This window comes from Triticum aestivum, chromosome 4D (assembly GCF_018294505.1).
Source record: "Triticum aestivum cultivar Chinese Spring chromosome 4D, IWGSC CS RefSeq v2.1, whole genome shotgun sequence".
In the NCBI taxonomy this organism is placed as follows: domain Eukaryota; kingdom Viridiplantae; phylum Streptophyta; class Magnoliopsida; order Poales; family Poaceae; genus Triticum; species Triticum aestivum.
This window is the reverse complement of record NC_057805.1, coordinates 374030581-374052758: the sequence shown is the minus strand read 5'-3', so window position 1 is coordinate 374052758 and position 22178 is coordinate 374030581. Positions and strand designations below refer to the sequence as shown.

Here is a 22178-nt window from a genome sequence, read left to right as displayed (position 1 = left end):
GGCCGCGCGCCCCCTCCCCCTCTAGTCCGAATTGGACAAGGAGGGGGGGGCGCCCCCCTTTCCTTCTTCTCTCCCTCCTCCTTCCCCCCTTCTCCTAATCCAACAAGGAAGGGAGGGAGTCCTACTCCCGGTGGGAGTAGGACTCCTCCTGGCGCGCCTCCTCCTTGCCGGCCGCCTCTCCCCCCTTGCTCCTTTATATACGGGGGCAGGGGCACCCCATAGACACAACAATTGATCATTGATCTCTTAGCCGTGTGCGGTGCCCCCCTCCACCAGAATCCACCTCGATAATATCGTAGCGGTGCTTAGGCGAAGCCCTGCGTCTGTAGAACATCATCATGGTCACCACGCCGTCGTGCTAACGAAACTCTTCCTCAAAGCTCGGCTGGATCGGAGTTCGAGGGACGTCATCGAGCTGAACGTGTGCTGAACTCGGAGGTGCCGTGCGTTCGGTACTTGATCGGTCGGATCGTGAAGACGTACGACTACATCAACCGCGTTGTGCTAACGCTTCCGCTTTTGGTCTATGAGGGTACGTGGACAATACTCTCCCCTCTCGTTGCTATGCATCACCATGATCCTGTGTGTGCGTAGGAATTTTTTTGAAATTACTACATAACCCAACAGTGGCATTCGAGCCAGGTTTTATGCGTAGATGTCATATGCACGAGTAGAACACAAGTGAGTTGTGGGCGATACAAGTCATACTGCTTACCAGCATGTCATACTTTGGTTCGGCGGTATTGTTGGATGAAGCGGCCCGGATCGACATTACGCGTACGCTTACGCGAGACTGGTTTTACCGCCGTGCTATGCACACAGGTGACTAGCGGGTGTCAGTTTCTCCAACTTTAGTTGAACCGAGTGTGGCTACGCCTGGTCCTTGCGAAGGTTAAAACAACACCAACTTGACAAACTATCGTTGTGGTTTTGATGCATAGGTTTGCAGGGCATGTTGTGATGTGATATGGTCAAGGCATGATGCTAAATTTTATTGTATGAGATGATCATGTTTTGTAACCGAGTTATCGGCAACTAGCAGGAGCCATATGGTTGTCGCTTTATTGTATGCAATGCAAACGCCCTGTAATGCTTTACTTTATCACTAAGCGGTAGCGATAGTCGTAGAAGCATAAGTTGGCGAGACGACAACGATGCTACGATGGAGATCAAGGTGTCGCGCTGGTGACGATGGTGATCATAACGGTGCTTCGGAGATGGAGATCACAAGCACAAGAAGATGATGGCCATATCATATCACTTATATTGATTGCATGTGATGTTTATCTTTTATGCATCTTATCTTGCTTTGATTGACGGTAGCATTATAAGATGATCTCTCACTAAATTATCAAGGTATAAGTGTTCTCCCTGAGTATGCACCGTTGCGAAAGTTCTTCGTGCTGAGACACCACTTGATGATCGGGTGTGATAGGCTCTACGTTCAAATACAACGGGTGCAAAACAATTGCACACGCGGAATACTTAGGTTAAACTTGACGAGCCTATCACACCCGGAACACTGAGACCGAAAGGTCGAGCGTGAATCATATAGTAGATATGATCAACATAGTGATGTTCACCATTGAAACTACTCCATCTCACGTGATGATCGGACATGGTTTAGTTGATTTGGATCACGTGATCACTTAGAGGATTAGAGGGATGTCTATCTAAGTGGGAGTTCTTAAGTAATATGATTAATTGAACTTAAATTTATCATGAACTTAGTACCTGATAGTATTTTGCTTGTCTATGTTGATTGTAGATAGATGGCCCGTGCTGTTGTTCCGTTGAATTTTAATGCGTTCCTTGAGAAAGCAAAGTTGAAAGATGATGGTAGCAATTACACGGACTGGGTCCGTAACTTGAGGATTATCCTCATTGCTGCACAGAAGAATTACGTCCTGGAAGCACCGCTAGGTGCCAGACCTGCTGCAGGAGCAACACCAGATGTTATGAACGTCTGGCAGAGCAAAGCTGATGACTACTCGATAGTTCAGTGTGCCATGCTTTACGGCTTAGAACCGGGACTTCAACGACGTTTTGAACGTCATGGAGCATATGAGATGTTCCAGGAGTTGAAGTTAATATTTCAAGCAAATGCCCGGATTGAGAGATATGAAGTCTCCAATAAGTTCTACAGCTGTAAGATGGAGGAGAATAGTTCTGTCAGTGAGCATATACTCAAAATGTCTGGGTATAACAATCACTTGATTCAACTGGGAGTTAATCTTCCGGATGATAGCGTCATTGACAGAATTCTTCAATCACTGCCACCAAGCTACAAGAGCTTCGTGATGAACTATAACATGCAAGGGATGGATAAGACAATTCCCGAGCTCTTCGCAATGCTAAAGGCTGCGGAGGTAGAAATCAAGAAGGAGCATCAAGTGTTGATGGTCAACAAGACCACCAGTTTCAAGAAAAAGGGCAAAGGGAAGAAGAAGGGGAACTTCAAGAAGAACAGCAAACAAGTTGCTGCTCAGGAGAAGAAACCCAAGTCTGGACCTAAGCCTGAGACTGAGTGCTTCTACTGCAAACAGACTGGTCACTGGAAGCGGAACTGCCCCAAGTATTTGGCGGATAAGAAGGATGGCAAGGTGAACAAAGGTATATGTGATATACATGTTATTGATGTGTACCTTACTAATGCTCGCAGTAGCACCTGGGTATTTGATACTGGTTCTGTTGCTAATATTTGCAACTCGAAACAGGGACTACGGATTAAGCGAAGATTGGCTAAGGACGAGGTGACGATGCGCGTGGGAAATGGTTCCAAAGTCGATGTGATCGCGGTCGGCACGCTACCTCTACATCTACCTTCGGGATTAGTTTTAGACCTGAATAATTGTTATTTGGTGCCAGCGTTGAGCATGAACATTATATCTGGATCTTGTTTGATGCGAGACGGTTATTCATTTAAATCAGAGAATAATGGTTGTTCTATTTATATGAGTAATATCTTTTATGGTCATGCACCCTTGAAGAGTGGTCTATTTTTGTTGAATCTCGATAGTAGTGATACACATATTCATAATATTGAAGCCAAAAGATGCAGAGTTGATAATGATAGTGCAACTTATTTGTGGCACTGCCGTTTAGGTCATATCGGTGTAAAGCGCATGAAGAAACTCCATACTGATGGACTTTTGGAACCACTTGATTATGAATCACTTGGTACTTGCGAACCGTGCCTCATGGGCAAGATGACTAAAACGCCGTTCTCCGGAACTATGGAGCGAGCAACAGATTTGTTGGAAATCATACATACAGATGTATGTGGTCCGATGAATATTGAGGCTCGCGGCGGGTATCGTTATTTTCTCACCTTCACAGATGATTTAAGCAGATATGGGTATATCTACTTAATGAAACATAAGTCTGAAACATTTGAAAAGTTCAAAGAATTTCAGAGTGAAGTTGAAAATCATCGTAACAAGAAAATAAAGTTTCTACGATCTGATCATGGAGGAGAATATTTGAGTTACGAGTTTGGTCTTCATTTGAAACAATGCGGAATAGTTTCGCAACTCACGCCACCCGGAACACCACAGCGTAATGGTGTGTCCGAACGTCGTAATCGTACTTTACTAGATATGGTGCGATCTATGATGTCTCTTACTGATTTACCGCTATCGTTTTGGGGTTATGCTTTAGAGACGGCTGCATTCACGTTAAATAGGGCACCATCGAAATCCGTTGAGACGACGCCTTATGAACTGTGGTTTGGCAAGAAACCAAAGTTGTCATTTCTTAAAGTTTGGGGCTGCGATGCTTATGTGAAAAAGCTTCAACCTGATAAGCTCGAACCCAAATCGGAAAAATGTGTCTTCATAGGATACCCAAAAGAGACTGTTGGGTACACCTTCTATCACAGATCCGAAGGCAAGACTTTTGTTGCTAAATTTGGAATCTTTCTAGAGAAGGAGTTTCTCTCGAAAGAAGTGAGTGGGAGGAAAGTAGAACTTGATGAGGTAACTGTACCTGATCCCTTATTGGAAAGTAGTTCATCACAGAAACCGGTTCCTGTGACACCTACACCAATTAGTGAGGAAGTTAATGATGATGATCATGAAACTTCAGATCAAGTTGTTACTGAACCTCGTAGGTCAACCAGAGTAAGATCCGCACCAGAGTGGTACGGTAATCCTGTTCTGGAGGTTATGTTACTAGACCATGACGAACCTACAAACTATGAAGAAGCGATGGTGAGCCCAGATTCCGCAAAATGGCTTGAGGCCATGAAATCTGAGATGGGATCCATGTATGAGAACAAAGTGTGGACTTTGGTTGACTTGCCCGATGATCGGCAAGCCATTGAGAATAAATGGATCTTCAAGAAGAAGACTGACGCTGACGGTAATGTTACTGTCTATAAAGCTCGACTTGTTGCGAAAGGTTTTCGACAAGTTCAAGGGATTGACTACGATGAGACTTTCTCACCCGTAGCGATGCTTAAGTCTGTCCGAATCATGTTAGCAATTGCCGCATTTTATGATTATGAAATTTGGCAAATGGATGTCAAAACTGCATTCCTGAATGGATTTCTGGAAGAAGAGTTGTATATGATGCAACCGGAAGGTTTTGTCGATCCAAAAGGAGCTAACAAAGTGTGCAAGCTCCAGCGATCCATTTATGGACTGGTGCAAGCCTCTCGGAGTTGGAATAAACGCTTTGATAGTGTGATCAAAGCATTTGGTTTTATACAGACTTTTGGAGAAGCCTGTATTTACAAGAAAGTGAGTGGGAGCTCTGTAGCATTTCTGATATTATATGTGGATGACATATTACTGATTGGAAATGATATAGAATTTCTGGATAGCATAAAGGGATACTTGAATAAGAGTTTTTCAATGAAGGACCTCGGTGAAGCTGCTTATATATTGGGCATCAAGATCTATAGAGATAGATCAAGACGCTTAATTGGACTTTCACAAAGCACATACCTTGACAAAGTTTTGAAGAAGTTCAAAATGGATCAAGCAAAGAAAGGGTTCTTGCCTGTGTTACAAGGTGTGAAGTTGAGTAAGACTCAATGCCCGACCACTGCAGAAGATAGAGAGAAGATGAAAGATGTTCCCTATGCTTCAGCCATAGGCTCTATCATGTATGCAATGCTGTGTACCAGACCTGATGTGTGCCTTGCTATAAGTTTAGCAGGGAGGTACCAAAGTAATCCAGGAGTGGATCACTGGACAGCGGTCAAGAACATCCTGAAATACCTGAAAAGGACTAAGGATATGTTTCTCGTTTATGGAGGTGACAAAGAGCTAGTCGTAAATGGTTACGTCGATGCAAGCTTTGACACTGATCCGGACGATTCTAAATCGCAAACCGGATACGTGTTTACATTGAACGGTGGAGCTGTCAGTTGGTGCAGTTCTAAACAAAGCGTTGTGGCGGGATCTACGTGTGAAGCGGAGTACATAGCTGCTTCGGAAGCAGCAAATGAAGGAGTCTGGATGAAGGAGTTCATATCCGATCTAGGTGTCATACCTAGTGCATCGGGTCCAATGAAAATCTTTTGTGACAATACTGGTGCAATTGCCTTGGCAAAGGAATCCAGATTTCACAAGAGAACCAAGCACATCAAGAGACGCTTCAATTCCATCCGGGATCTAGTCCAGGTGGGAGACATAGAAATTTGCAAGATACATACGGATCTGAATGTTGCAGACCCGTTGACTAAGCCTCTTCCACGAGCAAAACATGATCAGCACCAAGGCTCCATGGGTGTTAGAATCATTACTGTGTAATCTAGATTATTGACTCTAGTGCAAGTGGGAGACTGAAGGAAATATGCCCTAGAGGCAATAATAAAGTTATTATTTATTTCCTTATATCATGATAAATGTTTATTATTCATGCTAGAATTGTATTAACCGGAAACATAATACTTGTGTGAATACATAGACAAACAGAGTGTCACTAGTATGCCTCTACTTGACTAGCTCGTTGATCAAAGATGGTTATGTTTCCTAGCCATTGACATGAGTTGTCATTTGATTAACGGGATCACATCATTAGGAGAATGATGTGATTGACTTGACCCATTCCGTTAGCTTAGCACACGATCGTTTAGTATTCTGCTATTGCTTTCTTCATGACTTATACATGTTCCTATGACTATGAGATTATGCAACTCCCGTTTACCGGAGGAACACTTTGTGTGCTACCAAACGTCACAACGTAACTGGGTGATTATAAAGGTGCTCTACAGGTGTCTCCAAAGGTACTTGTTGGGTTGGCGTATTTCGAGATTAGGATTTGTCACTCCGATTGTCGGAGAGGTATCTCTGGGCCCACTCGGTAATGCACATCACAATAAGCCTTGCAAGCATTGCAACTAATGAGTTAGTTGCAGGATGATGTATTACAGAACGAGTAAAGAGACTTGCCGGTAACGAGATTGAACTAGGTATTGAGATACCGACGATCGAATCTCGGGCAAGTAACATACCGATGACAAAGGGAACAACGTATGTTGTTATGCGGTTTGACCGATAAAGATCTTCGTAGAATATGTGGGAGCCAATATGAGCATCCAGGTTCCGCTATTGGTTATTGTCCGGAGACGTGTCTCAGTCATGTCTACATAGTTCTCGAACCCGTAGGGTCCGCACGCTTAAAGTTTCGATGACAGTTATATTATGAGTTTATATGTTTTGATGTACCGAAGGTAGTTCGGAGTCCCGGATGTGATCACGGACATGACGAGGAGTCTTGAAATGGTCGAGACATGAAGATTGATATATTGGACGACTATATTCGGACATTGGAATGGTTCCGGTTGTTATCGGATATATACCGGAGTACCGGGGGTTACCGGAACCCCCCGGGGGTTTAATGGGCCTACATGGGCCTTAGTGGAGAAGAGGAGGGGCGGCCAGGGCAGGCCGCGCGCCCCCTTCCCCTCTAGTCCGAATTGGACAAGGAGGGGGGGGGGGGGGGCGGCGCCCCCTTTCCTTCTTCTCTCCCTCCTCCTTTCCCCCTTCTCCTAATCCAACAAGGGAGGGAGTCCTACTCCCGGTGGGAGTAGGACTCCTCCTGGCCAGCCGCCTCTCCCCCCTTGCTCCTTTATATACGGGGGCAGGGGGCACCCCATAGACACAACAATTGATCATTGATCTCTTAGCCGTGTGCGGTGCCCCCCTCCACCAGAATCCACCTCGATAATATCGTAGCGGTGCTTAGGCGAAGCCCTGCGTCGGTAGAACATCATCATGGTCACCACGCCATCGTGCTGACGAAACTCGCCCTCAAAGCTCGGCTGGATCGGAGTTCGAGGGACGTCATCGAGCTGAACGTGTGCTGAACTCGGAGGTGTCGTGCGTTCGGTACTTGATCAGTCGGATCGTGAAGACGTACGACTACATCAACCGCGTTGTGCTAACGCTTCCGCTTTCGGTCTACGAGGGTACGTGGACAATACTCTCCCCTCTCGTTGCTATGCATCGCCATGATCCTGTGTGTGCGTAGGAATTTTTTTGAAATTACTACATAACCCAACATGCGCGTGCATGGCATCGCGAGTCCAAGCCTCACACGGCCCTTTTTGTTTCTTTCTCTGTCAAGCGTGACGTGCGCTCGGCCTTTTTTTCTCATTTCTCTATCAAGTGTGACCCACATGTGCTGATGAGGGGGCTTCTGTGCAACTATAAACAAAGCAGGGATGTTTCTGTAAATAAAATGGTCTCAGTCATGCCACGTAAGCGCAGGATACGTCCGGATACGGATAAGGTGACCGTATTTGCACGAGAACGCAAGTTGGGTGACTACAAATCCGTATTTTCAAAATTTTAGCACCAAACTGAACATCCAACGTAAGTTCTATGACCTCTGGTGATATTACCTCTATTCTCTTGCAGGTGCTATGCTCGGCTGCCTCTTAGAGCTACAAACTGCCGCAAGAAGTGTGGCCACAACAACCAGGTGAAACTTCATCCATTGTCCCTTTATGGAAGAAAGAAGAAGTCATGTTCTTTGCCTCATAGATCTTGTTCGAATACGATTCGTTGCTGATGATATTCAGAAATAAAATTATTATTTTTTGATTAAAAATAAAATTAATTCTTTCATGATGCATACTCTAGTCATAGTGTCCTATACAACATTTTACTCGATTTAATAGACTTTCCAACTCCCCCGCTTTTTTATGTGACGACCCTGTTTTTTTTCTTCTGGTATGCACTGTAGGGGCATATGTTCCATCCACACTAACACTCTCATGATAAAACATTTTCGTATAAATAGGAACATCTATGTTTTGACAGTTACTATTGGATATTAAAATTTGTACTTTTGGATATTTATATTTATTTAGATACAATTGATGCGAATTAGCTAATAATCTATTCATTTTTCTTATCTGATGTATTGTGTGCAAACTATTATTTACGGTTGAGGCAAAAGAAGAATAAGTACAGGAGGTACTGAAGTGCCATGTGTCAATGAATCAACTTCTCAGTATTAAGAAGTTGATTCATTTACTGAATTTTACAGTTCGGGCCAGCTGCATGTAAACCATGATTACTTAATTACTCTCTCAAATACAGAAGGTTGTCTTTGAGTCATCTCGAGCAACCATACTACTAAGAGCCCGTTGGAAGGTGGTCTACTCTGGCGGTGTACACAGCTGGCCCGAACGGTCCAACTGATCCGTGAAGCGTAGGAAGCCCGTGGTAGGAAAATGAGTGAGCGAAGTGCAACCCCCCCCCCCCCTTTCTGAATTTCAGGGGGTGGGGCTCAAATCCGGAAAATTCTAGACCAACAGAGTAATACGGCGGCTTTACGAGATTCCTTCGTTAACTAATCTCCACCCCCTTGATTTTTAAGGGGTGTGGGGACCTCATCACCTTTTCTTCCAATCAATTTATCCCAGCTAAGCATCCCCATAAAATTCAGTAAAAAACTGCCTATGCGTGTAGCATTGCTCCTCAAATCCAACTACAATCATCCACGTGACATTGCTTTCCAATCAACCTGTAGATAGCCCGTAAGCCTCCCATACGTGTGGCATTACCCCCTCCCCCCTCGTAGATCTGGAAAACCCAAATTTCAAAAAAGAAAAAAACTGGAAAACATGGAGATTTACAACGAATTACCACTAAGGGCATTTCTAACCTATCCCTTAGAAAATAGAGGAGTAAACCTTAGTGGAACATATTTACTCCACTTAGTTTTGGCCGGACCTAACCGATCCCATATACTCCCTCCGTTCCTTTATATAAGGTGTATTTGTTTTTAAAAAGTCAAACGAGTGCAAGTTTGACCAAATTTTAGAAAAATATATCAACATTCACAATACAAAAATTATATCATATGATCCATCATGAAAAGTAGTTTCATATTTTATCTATTATGTATTGCAGATGTTACTATTTTATTCTATAATCTTGGTCAAACATTTAAATGGTTGACTTGCACGGAAACCAATGCAACTTATATTTTGAAACCGAGGGAGTATATAACAGAGTAAACTTAAATTTTGCTCATACATTTCGTCGAACACTTGCTATGCACCTCTACGGCGAGTGGCAACCATGGTGACCATGCTGGCGGCAAGCAGCAGCAGAGGCATGCAACTGGGAGGAGCAGCAGTAGTATGCACCGACGACGGCGAGCAGCAGCAGTAGCAGCACGCAGTGGGGAGGAGTAGCAGCAGTAGCAGCACGCTGCGGGGGAGGAGCAGCGGCGAGCAGCACACACCGACGGCAAGCAGCAACAGCACGCACCAGCGGTGGCGAGCAGCAGCAGCACGCAATGACGAGGCGAGCAGCAGCAGTAGCAGCACGCAGCGGGGAGGAGTAGAGACGAGCAGCAGCAGTAGCAGCACGCAACGGTGAGGAGGAGCAGCAGCAGCAGCGCATTCCGGGGAGGAGCATCGGCGAGCGGCATACACCGACGGCAAGCAGCAGCAGGACGCACCAGCAGCACGCAACGGGGAGGAGTAGCAACAGCAGCACGCAGCGGGGAGGAGTAGCAACAGCAGCACGCAGCGGGGAGGAGTAGCAACAGCAGCAGTACACACCAACAGCGGCGAGCAGTAGCAGCAACAGCACACACCAGCGGCGGCGAGAAGCAGCTGCAACATTTCGTGGCTGTTAGAGTTGTGTCGAATATTATGTACAAGGTAGGTTATAGTTGGACTTATAGTTGTATTGTGTTTAGATAGGATATGGAGTCGTGTCCAAGTAGGACACTTGTATCCTAGGCCTCTCATATATAGCGGGGCTAGACACACGATATAACCTATGCCAACATAATAGCACAGGCACGCAAGGGGGAGCCGGCGGCGTGTGCCGGCGCCCGGGTGGCCGGTGTACGGTATTGTGACGGTGTCACGGGGAGGAGCGCCCGTAGTCAAGCCCCGGGGATGTAGCCATATCGGTGAACCTCGTTAACAAATCTCGGTGTCGTGCTCGTGTGATTGCTTGATCCTCGGATGATCGATGAAGTGCCTCGGATTTATTTTAACAAGTGGTATCATGAGCTAGGTTGTTCGGAGGCGGCGAGAGTTGATCTAGAGGAAGAAGATGCATCGACATAAATCTGCGGAAGCGATCGTAGTACGGGATGAATATCGTCGGCGAGTTACCATCGAGGCAGGATTGGTCGTGCTGTGATCTTTGAGCAGTAATCAGATCGAGATGCAGACATGAGGCGAAAGCATCGGCGGCAGCAAACGTGCGGCGATTGATCGTGTTGATCCATCGGGCGAGCGTACAGGCGGCGCACCTGAAGCCAAGACAAGCGACGCACGATGTGGGCTGGCCCACCGGGGCTAGCTGGTGCGTGTGGCAGCGTGCTACATGGCAGGGCTGCGGTGCAGGGCCGATCGACTTAGGAGATTTGTTTGGGAAAAAAAGGAGACCGAGTCTTCATGTATGACGCGGATAGGCGGGCAATCAGTCAGCGGAAAGCGTATCCATCAGAGCAATACTCGCGTACGGATTTGACACAAGAGCAGCACTAGCATCCCCAATTGCGGCCAATGCAGGGAGGAATCACGTGAAGACCAACTAGTTAACTAGTAGTACACATGTTGTGTACTTGGGCATCGCGTGGAAATCTCTGATAATTTTTCAAGGGTCCGTCATACAAAGAACCATGAAGCCAACGGGTACTAGGTTTGAGATGAAGAAGTTCGATGGAACTGAACACCTTGGGTTATGACAGACAGGGGTGGAAATTTTGTTGGCACAACATGGATGCTTGAAGGCGTTGCGGGAAGTCATGTCAGCTAAGATGGAATTATCATGTGATGAATGGAAATTCGCGGAAGACGATTTAGGAGCCTTGAGCGTGTCATACAGTCGGATAAGTTCGGTTGGGTCAGACTTGGACAGTCTGACGGATCGACGTGGGTCAGTTGGTATAGAAGACGGTGGTGGAATCAGCGACGACGACATAGGGGCGTGATGCTGATGGTGACCGACTTCTGGGCGTGGAAACACGTGGTGCACATGCTCGAGGCTTGTGCGGCTTCAACAAGACTATGGCGCGGGATTGATTCAAGGTGGTGTATACACGGAGCTTGAAGTCGATGAGGCGCAGGGGTGGACTGATCATCTACCATGGAGTCATGTTGAAGGTGGAGCTGGATTGAGGGGCTACGGCGTAAGTCGACGGGGTCGAAGCCTATTCAGTAGGTGGGAAAAAAGCGAGCAACACGTAATTCAGACTGGAGCCCAGTGGTCTGATGGAAGCGTGAAACTCGTCACCGGTCGGCGATGATCGGTGATACTCTGCAGTGGGGGTTGAGTAGTGTGGGTTCGCGACCCTTGAGACTCGATCAGGACAGCGGAGGCTCGACGCGGTAAGAGCGGCGAGGCGTGCGGTGCGCACGTGACATGGAGACGGGCCAGGGCTCTGGTGGTCATACATGTGGTGAGATAACTGCGAATTTGACTCGGGACGACTACAAGCAACGGTGAAATTCCTTCAAGTTTGAGATAGACGGTCAAGAAAGGAGCGGTGATGTTGAGTTCAGGTAACTCTTATGTGTGATACCCAATATGTGAGTTGTTCACTTTTCACGCAGGTTAGTGATCAGTGTGTGATGGCGTTGGACGGATACTCTGGAAGTTAGGAGCACAAACTAGAGTAACAAGGAACTTAATTTTGCTTGAGTGTTGATTGTGGTAAAAAAAGAAGGGACTACAAGTTGCAGGTGGAGTCGCATGGAGTCTTTGGAGTAGCAACGGTACTCATGGGATAAGCTCAAGTCCAATGTACATGGAAGTTTGACGCATTGGCGAATTCAAGGTGGTGGAGAATATTCGCCAAGGTGGAGTTTGTTAGAGTTGTGTCGAATATTATGTACAAGGTAGGTTATAGTTGGATTTATAGTTGTATTGTGTTTAGATAGGATATGGAGTCGTGTCCAAGTAGGACACTTGTATTCTAGGCCTCTCATATATAGCGGGCTTAGACACACGATGTAACCTATGCCAACATAATAGCACAGGCACGCAAGGGGGAGCCGGCGGCGTGTGCCGGCGCCCGGGTGGCCGGTGTGCGGTATTGTGACGGTGTCACGGGGAGGAGCGCCCGTAGTCAAGCCCGGGGATGTAGCCATATCGGTGAACCTCGTTAACAAATCTCGGTGTCGTGCTCGTGTGATTGCTTGATCCTCGGACGATCGATGAAGTGCCTCGGATTTATTTTAACAGTGGCCGTACCAATAGTAGTATAGGCAGGGGTCACCGGCGAGGCCCGAGGTCACAGGCGAGGCCATGGGAGGTTCACGTGAGTTGCCGGCTAGCCACGAGGAGGTCTTTGGTTGAAGAAAAATCATACTCGACCGCCTTGAGACGGAGTAAATATAGGAACAAATTTAGGGACAAGGTAAAAATTACACTCCTTATGACGGGATCGGCTAAGTGCCGGTTAGAGAAGTAAAACAGCTGGTTATAAGGGATTTGTTAGAAATGCCTTAAGACGGCTTATATCCCTAAGAAAAAGGCGTAAACCCCATCACATATAGTTTTTCATTGCAGGTCTGAGAAAGAATACATTGGTAGCATTTGCCATTAAAAAACTCCTGTTAGGACGCCAAAGGTCTAGACAATTCAGACAAATACTAGGATCAATTCTTTAAAGTACTTGTGTATGGATCTCATCACCGGCCATGTAGGAAGGTTCCTGCAGCAGTAATCCCTGGACGGCGCCGACCCGATCTGGGGGCCGCAGCATACACCGTTGACATCCCAAAAAATAATCATGCGCTACAATGGTAATTAACCATGTCAGTTTACAACCAGATTAGTACAAGACTTATCAGCAACTTAACAGCCGAGTACGAACACAGGTTTTAGCAGCTTAGGCATCAGCGATTTCCTCCCATGATGCATGCCATGAGCTATCTTGTCTCAACGTCCATGGCGGTAGGATTACTCCTCGGTGCCGTCTCCCCAACAGTCAAGGCAGCTTCAAGCAATGCGACGGCGAGCCGGAACACGACGGCGTCGGCACTGCCACCGTTCGGCACGAACCACACCGTCGGCGACGGTGCCGGGTGGTTGTTTGACGGCAAGGCGAATGCCTCGACGGCCAACTACTCGGCCTGGGCAGCCAACCGCACCTTCTACCTCGGCGACTACCTCAGTATGTCTTCTTTCACTGCATTTCCTTTAGCTTCGGCGTGCAGGGGGCAACTCAAAATCTTATTAGTCTCTGTTCGGAACAACTGAATTCGGTGCGAATCTAGCACGAATTGCCCTCATTTCTGGGATCATGTCGGTCACATGATCATCTCGGTTTGCATTTACAGGCTTCAAGACCCGCACGGATAACACGGTCGTGCACACGACCAACTCTACGATATACAAGCTCTGCGGCTACGACGGTGGCGCTATCGGTGGCGGGTGGAAGGCAGAGGAGGCCTTCTTGACAGTGATGTTAGCTGCGGAGGGCGCAAACTACTTCTTCTCGGGCGCCGGCGAGGGGGAGCACTGCCGGAGGGGGATGCGGTTCGACGTCACCGTGGCGCGCGGCCGCGGCCTCCCACAAATACCACCGTCGTACTACGAGCCGCTGTCCGGCGGGACGGCAGGGACGGGGCTCGGTGAGGTGGTTCCGATGTGGGTTGCTGTGAACGTTGGCTTTGCTGTTTTGCTGATGCTGTGAATGGTCTCCATTTCCATCAGGTGTTAATCAGCATTCAGCAACGACTTGGGAAAATTGCAACTTCTGTAGTAACCCTGGGCTGTCTTTTCCCCCTTGATACGTCCTCAAGTTTTAAAGATAGTTCTCGGTTGCTTGAAAAATTAAAAATCTTAATCGTCTATAAAGTTGGTGGCCGAGGCAGAGGCCCAGAGACGGCATCGAGCTATGCCCACGGCATGGCATCGGTGGATGCAGCAAGAAGAAGACTTCGGCATCTTTAAAATTTATATGTATTTCTACTTTCCTGCAAATGTGTGTTTGTAAGGACATATCAATACCTACTAATAAAGTAAGGTGCGTTTCATAAAAAAATTCATCCGTTCACCGCCGAAAAATGTTTTTTCTATCCGATTATGCTTGAGAGCGCCGGTTCCACGTCCTAGAGGATTGAACTATCAGTGCATAAAGGTCGTTTGCTCGAAAAAACACCTAGAAAATAGTTCAAGTAGAGGGTCAAACTCGCGCCCTCCAACAGGGGAGGGCTATGGCCAACCAACTGGACTACCACGCGGTACTGACCAAATACAGGACCAATTCATAATGTATATTTGTAGCCGCGCAATTTACTACACATGTGAACGTTTAATGTAGCGCTATCATTTTTAAATTATTTGAAAGCATTTAGGAAAAAGTTCATGAATTACAGAAAAGTTCATTGGTTTAAGAAAAATCGTATTAAAAAAATTCATTGATTTTTAAAAAGTTCATCGGTTTTGAAAAGAGTTCATTGATTTTGAAAAAGTGTTCATCGATTTTGAAAAGAGTTCATTGATTTTTTAAAAGAGTTCATCGATTTGGAAAAATGTTCATCAGTTTTGAAAAAAGAGTTCATCGACTTTGAAAAGAGTTCGTCGATTTTGAAAAGAGTTCATCGATTTTGAAAAAAGTTCACAAGAGTTCATCTATTTTGGAAAAAAAGTTCATCAACTTAGAAAAGAGTTCATCGATTTTGAAAAGAGTTCATTCATTTTGCAGAAGAGTTCGTCGATTTTGAAAAGAGTTCATCGATTCGGAAAAAAAGTTCATCGGTTTTGAAAAGAGTTCATTGATTTTGAAAAAAGTTCACCGATTTGGAAATAAGTTCGTCGATTTTGAAAACAAGTTTGTTGATTTCGAAAAAAAAATCATCGAATTTAAAAAACAGTTCATCGATTTTGATAAAAAGTTCATTAAATTTGGGGAAAAATCGCACATTTACGAAGAAAAGAAAAAGGAATAAGAAAAGAAAAATGAAAAAAGAACAGGAAAATGAAGAGGAAGAAAATCTCGTGAGCTGGAGAAACAGTAAAAGAGGGAAAAGAGATTGACAAACACCAAGTGGTTCATTGCCTGGTGGTAACAGCGCTGCTCTCTCTAACGACACATCCCAAGTTCGAACCATCGCACTCGCCCTTTTTTGATCGATACATGGCCACGCGTTGTGGCCCAGCGAAGCCAGCCCACTTATTTTTCTGCCCACACAGCTCGGGAAACTCTATTTTGCGGACAGGGCAACAAATAGTCAAAGCTTCGCACAGGACAACGGATAATGGGCTGGCCCATTTTTCTTTGTTTCTGTGTTTACTTCTATTTTTATTCTCCTTCCGCTATCTCTTTTTTTCCCTTCCAAGTTTATTTCTCTTATAAAATTTATTTCATAAATTTAAAACTCTCAAGAAATGTTTAGAATAAAAAAACAAATTTAGGAAAATGTTCAGAATTCCAAAATTTTATTACTATTTTCAAAAATATTTTAAACTTGAAAAAGGTTTCGCATTTTTTCAAAAAATATCATTTTGCAAAATTGTTCATGTTTTCTAAAAGTAAAATGACATTTTAAAAAATGCTTCAAATTCGAATAATATTTTTGGTTAAGTGAAATTTTTACAATTCAAAATAATTTTTGCGTATAAAAGATACACATGTTTGAAAAATGTTATGAATTTTCAACTCATGTTTTTGTTTTAATAAAATGTTCATAAATTCAAATAATGTCCATGTTTTCTTAAAAAAATTGATGTTTGCAGAAAATGCTTGGGAATTTTAAAAGATGTTCCTGTTTTAAATTTTATTCGCGTTTTTCTGAAAGTGTACAGAATTTTCAAAAACATGTCCAGGATTTGAAAAATGCTTCATGTTTACTACAATATTAAGAAACTTCATAACTTAAAATCTCCTCGATTGAAAGGAAAGTAGATTGAATAATTCACGGTCCTTCTCTGGCGTAAGATGACGTAACAAAACTCTTAAATGCCCTCGTCAATGAATGGAAAAATAGCGGATTTGCTACTTCACACCCGGCGAAACCGAGAAGCTAAATGTTTTTTTTTCATATGCACACACGATTTTGCTTGCACATATAATTCTCACTAACTTTATATGCATATTATTTTTTTCTCCCGTTGCAACGCACGGACATATATGCTAGTGATATTTAATATATGATCTCAGACCTTTCACAAAAAAACAAGTTTTGCAGCTTTAAAGTAATGTTAGTGCAATATTTATTTCAAAATGCTATAAACAAGGGTGCTTTCCTGAAGCGGCCACACTCACACATGGAGGCCTGCTGACATGGGATTTGGTCATGTGTTGTGTGTGTAGAGGGCATAGCCCCGAAACTTTCCTCTTCCCCAGCCACCGCCAGCCCTAGGCTCTTCCTCCCCTCCCTCCTTCCCGCTCATTGCCGCCGCCAGATCTCGCTGACGGGCAAAGCCGTATCAGGATGGGCGGCGGCAGGGCCTCTTCTCCCCTCCGCATCGTGGTGGGCAGCGCGGGCCGACGTCATTGGGCGGAGACGCGGTGCATGGGCGTGTGATGAGTTAGCGTGGAGGTTTTGACGGTCTCGGCGGTGTGTGCCTGGCGTGGCGGTGGTGGCTCGAGCCGGCTTTCCCGCGTGCATGTGTTATTATGTTGGCATAAGTTACATCGTGCGTCTACCTCCTCATTATATAAGAGGCCTAGGATACAAGTGTCCTATTAGGACACGACTCCGTAATACTATCTACACACCGTATGACCCAGAGTCCAAGTGTGACCTACTCTGCACAAAATATTGGACACAACTGTAACAAATGATAAAAAAGAAGCTGAAATTGTAGCTATCCATTTATTGTTTGCTTCGGAAGAATTGAAAAAGAAACAAATCTCTCATAGGTTTATATGTTCTCGGTTTTTTGAATTGTATGTATTGTCTGCAGATATGTCACAATGGCCACCGGAGGCCATGATGATTTTGCGGTGGGATGGCACAAAAAAGAGATTGTATTAGGTAACTGAGTGATAGTTTTGCTTTGGGAGTTCGAGAAGAGTGACATGTATTGTGGTTAAAGTCATCAAAGGTAGCATATTCACCTGCGCTCGAATCATTTTTATTGTATATAAGTGCCATAAAGGATGGGCTAGACCCGCGGACGTGCATTAGCTAGATATGTGCGCGGACGAACATTCCGCTGGACGTGCTTTATGAATGAATACTATATTACTGCACTTTTAACTTAGAGCATCTACAACTGGACCTCTTAAACCCGCCTCATACGTTCGGGCGGGCCGCACGGTCATTGTCCGGTCACGATTTTTTGACCCAGATGGACCCCTCAAACGCCCAGGCTGACCGGCACCCCTCATATCCAGCCTAAATATGGGACGGATATGGGGCGCCCGGGCACGCCTGCCACGTCGGACCCGACAGCCCAACCCCATCCCAAATTGCACCAAATCCACCCCGAGCTGCCGGATCCATTGCTCTCTTCTCTCTTCTTCCTCCTCCGCGCCGTCTGGCTCGCAGCTCCGCCGCCGCCCGCGCTCCGCAGCCGTTCGTGGCCTCTGCGCCGGCAGCTCCGGCAGAGCAGTCCTCTATCCCGTCCTTGCCGCAGGGGACTTCATCTCCGGCCCAGACGCCACCGCCACTACTAGGGAAAACCCTAGTAGTAGCGCTTGTTTTATAGCTAGCAGTAGCGCTTGTACGAGCGCTACCACTAAGGCGCTACAGCTAACTAGTAGAAGTAGTGCTGGAAAGGGAGCGCTGCTGCTATACCTAGTTAGCAGTAGCGCTTTCGTTGGGAAAGCGCTACTGATAGTAGTAAGTAGCAGTAGCGTTTCTTCTGAAAAGCGCTGCTGCTAACTTTTTCTGTATTTTAAAAAATACAACTTATTTTCGTTGTGGTTTTATATACAGTACTTTCATCATATGATTTTATGACCATGATTAGTTATTATATATAACAGCGGGTGAAATGAACGTGGAGTAGATTCAAGTGGAGGCAACATGTGGTGCATGTCGAAAGTACTACTCTAATCCAAACTTGATCTAGTTTGGATTAGTAGTACTTTCGATGTGCACCACATGTTGCCTCCACTTGAATCTAATCCATATCCATTTCACCTACTGATATATATATATATATATATATATATATATATATATATATATATATATATATAATAACTCATCATGCTCATATAACAACTTAGCATCATGCATCATCGATCATAATAATAAATAACTCATCATTGGTATCATAATAACAAGTCATACTCATCATAATCGATCATACAACTTCTACTCGATACCACATCATCATCCTAGTCATCTAACCAATCCTACTTAGTTGTTCTTAGCACACGATCATGAGTATTAGCTAGGACCTACTACCTTCTCTTAGGTAAAATAGCATAAACTAAGATAGCCCCTGACTCTCCATTATGGAGAATGGAGATTATCCTGTCTCCAATTCTTGCCTTTCGCACAATGTTGCTTCCAAGAACCTCCCTACGACTGACCATACCTTTTTTCCATTCTTTGATTATCATGTCTTCACCGGTTTTAGAAATCCGATATGGACAGGTGTGATTCGTAGGATGACCTGACTGTATGTTCAAAGCATCAAGGCGACCATTCTGATACATCATATGGTTGAAAAACGTAGTAATAACTTCGTAGTTAGCAATGTAGTTAAGTTTTAAAAGAATTTATGCAAAAGATGCACAGATGTTGTAATAGTAAAAAAATCTTACCATGGCATTTCCATGGATGTTACCGTAGTTCAACACGTGCACTAGTGGCACGTATTGACCATAATGTGGAGGAGTTTGATAATAGGTATTGTACTTCTCAAGATCAGTACAAAATGCGATTAGATGATTTTTCTCCTGATAAGTTAACTGAGAGCCATCGGTGTAGTAGGTTCTGTCTATCATCTTCCGCACATTGTTTGAAGAATGAAAATAAGGTGTCAACTATTTTGAAATAAACAATATAAATTAGTTAATAACTATGTTTGAGAAACTCACATAGCGGTAGAATTGGAAGAGTATCAACAAGGACCCAAATGTCCATATTGTCTTGGTCGATGTCAGGATCACCAAGATCCATGGTGACAAGCATACCCTCATAAAAACCATACATCTTGCAAAGTGCTTCCCAATTTGTGCAACCAAAATGGTCGCTCTCAGAATGTACAGATTTACTTCAAAATCCATACCATGATGGGTCCTTAGGTGAATTTTCTTTGTTTCAAAACTTTAATGGTCTTCAAAATCCATCATCTCCAAGGCATAGCGCCTTGCATGGCATGGGATAAGCTACTCGAATTGTAAAAGATGAAAATTACACGTTGAAATAGTTGAAGTCATGCTTACTTACGGAAAAAACACTTGTCGTCGTTGCATACCGTTTCAACATCGAAGGTCTCCTGGAGCTTAATGCTGAAGCGCCGACCTTCGTCCAGGTGAGACCTGTCGCACAGACCCCGGTCGTCATTGCACCAGACGCACTCCCCCGGGAGACTTTCGTCGTCCGATAACGACATTTCCTAGGTTCATAATTCAAAGATTAAACTTGTACAATTCAATATATGTACTACAAAAACTAAATATGATCATTATTATTCATCATGGGTTGACTATAGGTCTGCCGAGTCTTTTTCTTGAAAACTCTCAGCTCGCGTGGTGTATACATTCGACCATTGGTGATGATCGCTCCTCCTTTCGTCCCCGAGTGCATTACACCAAAATGTCTAGCACACGGGAACGAAGGAGAAGCGACCCCCACGACAACAGTCGGGATTTTTCGTCCTCTCATATATGGTGAAGACTCTCACTCACTGATTCTTCTCTGACATTTACGACCGTCGGTGATGGTTGTTACTCCTCCTTCCCCTAGTGCATAACGAAGGTCTAGCACCCGGAGAAGAAGGAGAAACGACCCCACGACAATAATCGGGATTCTTCGTCCTCTCTCATATATGGTGGATACACTCCCTCACTGATTTCTCGACCGTCGGTGACGGAGGCTTGACAGACTTAAAGTCAACCCGAAATGTCGTTAAATTATTTTTCTAGAAAATCCAGGCCACTCGATATTTCCTACATATTCTAGCACAAGTCATGCCAAAATTCACGGAAAAATCCGGCATGACCTTTGTGAAAGTGCAACTATCCCTGGGTGGTTTTGGTAATTATTAACAACATATAGCTCATTGAGCTAATGCTATTTCAAGATAAATATTTCAGGAAAGCTCAATGATTGGCATGACATGGATTAGGAATGTGGACCCCTCAAAATGCTAAGGACAAAAGATTGGCTCAAGCTCTAAAGCTCAAGACTCTACATTTTACTTTTAGTGATCCAAGATCACATTGAGTCCATAGGAAAAGCCAATACTATTAAAAGGCGATGAGGTGTTGCTTAATGGCTTGCTTGCTCAAAATGCTTAGTGATATGCTCCAAAACCCTCAACCACTTTCCCATATCCACATATGTCCCAAACCAAAAGTCAAACTCGGCCCCACCGAAACTTTCTATCCGGCGCCACCGAGTTCAGTTGACATAGCCATTGCCACAAAACCCTAGTCACTTCGGTCTTACTGATAGGGATCTCGGTCTCACCGAGATGGGATTGCAAACTCTCTGTTTCCCTTCGTAACGTTTTGGTCCAACCGAGATGAGCGATTGGTCCCACCGAGTTCGCAATGCAAACTCTCTATTTCCCTTTCGTAACATTTCGGTCTCACCGAGATGAGCGAATTGGTCCCACCAAGTTTGCCTGACCAACTCTCTGTTAGCTTGTTACCAAAATCGGTCACACCGAGATTACGTTATGCCCTAACCCTAATGAAATCGGTCTCACCGAGTTGACATGTCGGTCCCACCGAAAAGCCTAACGTTCACATTTTAAACTAAATCGGTCTGACCGAGTTTCATTATTCGGTCCCATCGAGTTTGGTGATTTGTGTGTAACGGTTAGATTTTGTGTGGAGGGTATATATACCCCTCCACCCACTCTTCATTCGTGGAGAGAGCCATCAGAACATGCCTACACTTCCATCATACATTTTCTGAGAGAGAACCACCTACTCATGTGTTGAGGTCAAGATATTCCATTCCAACCATATGAATCTTGATCTCTAGCCTTCTCCAAGTTGCTTTCCACTCAAATCATCTTTCCACCAAATCCAAATCTGAGCGAGAGAGAGTTGAGTGTTGGGGAGACTATCATTTGAAGCACAAGAGCAAGGAGTTCATCATCAACACACCATCTATTACCTTTTGGAGAGTGGTGTCTCCTAGATTGGTTAGGTGTCACTTGGGAGCCTCCGTCAAGATTGTGGAGTTGAACCAAGGAGTTGTACGGGCAAGGAGATCGCCTACTTCGTGAAGATATACACTAGTGAGGAAAGTCCTTCGTGGGTGATGGCCATGGTGGGATAGACAAGGTTGCTTCTTCGTGGACCCTTCGTGGGTGGAGCCCTCCGTGGACTCGCGCAACCGTTACCCTTCGTGGGTTGAAGTCTCCATCAACGTGGATGTACGATAGCACCACCTATCGGAACCACGCCAAAAATCTCCGTGTCTACATTGGGTTTGCTCCCTCCAAACTCCTCCCTTTACCTTCATGTGCAATGTTTTACATTCCGCTGCTATACTCTTAGACTTGCATGTGTAGATTTTTTACTTGACTTGTGCTAAGTTGCTAAAATCTGCCAAGACTTAAAATTGGGAAAAGGCTAGATTTTTATTTGGTCAA

The 22178-nt window shown here is 44.9% G+C and overlaps 2 protein-coding genes across 2 annotated transcripts in view; both read left to right on the top strand.

The window, feature by feature from the left end:
* The window catches only part of LOC123096975 (ubiquitin-60S ribosomal protein L40-1-like), a 153475-nt gene that overhangs the window by 6789 nt on the left and 124508 nt on the right, over window positions 1-22178 (top strand). The window lies entirely within an intron of this gene.
* Window positions 13295-14312, top strand: LOC123098005 (blue copper protein). The gene is made up of 2 exons (XM_044519872.1): window positions 13295-13611; window positions 13778-14312. Exons 1-2 carry the CDS (start codon window positions 13350-13352, stop codon window positions 14131-14133), a joined length of 618 nt encoding a protein of 205 aa, XP_044375807.1. The 5' UTR covers window positions 13295-13349; the 3' UTR covers window positions 14134-14312.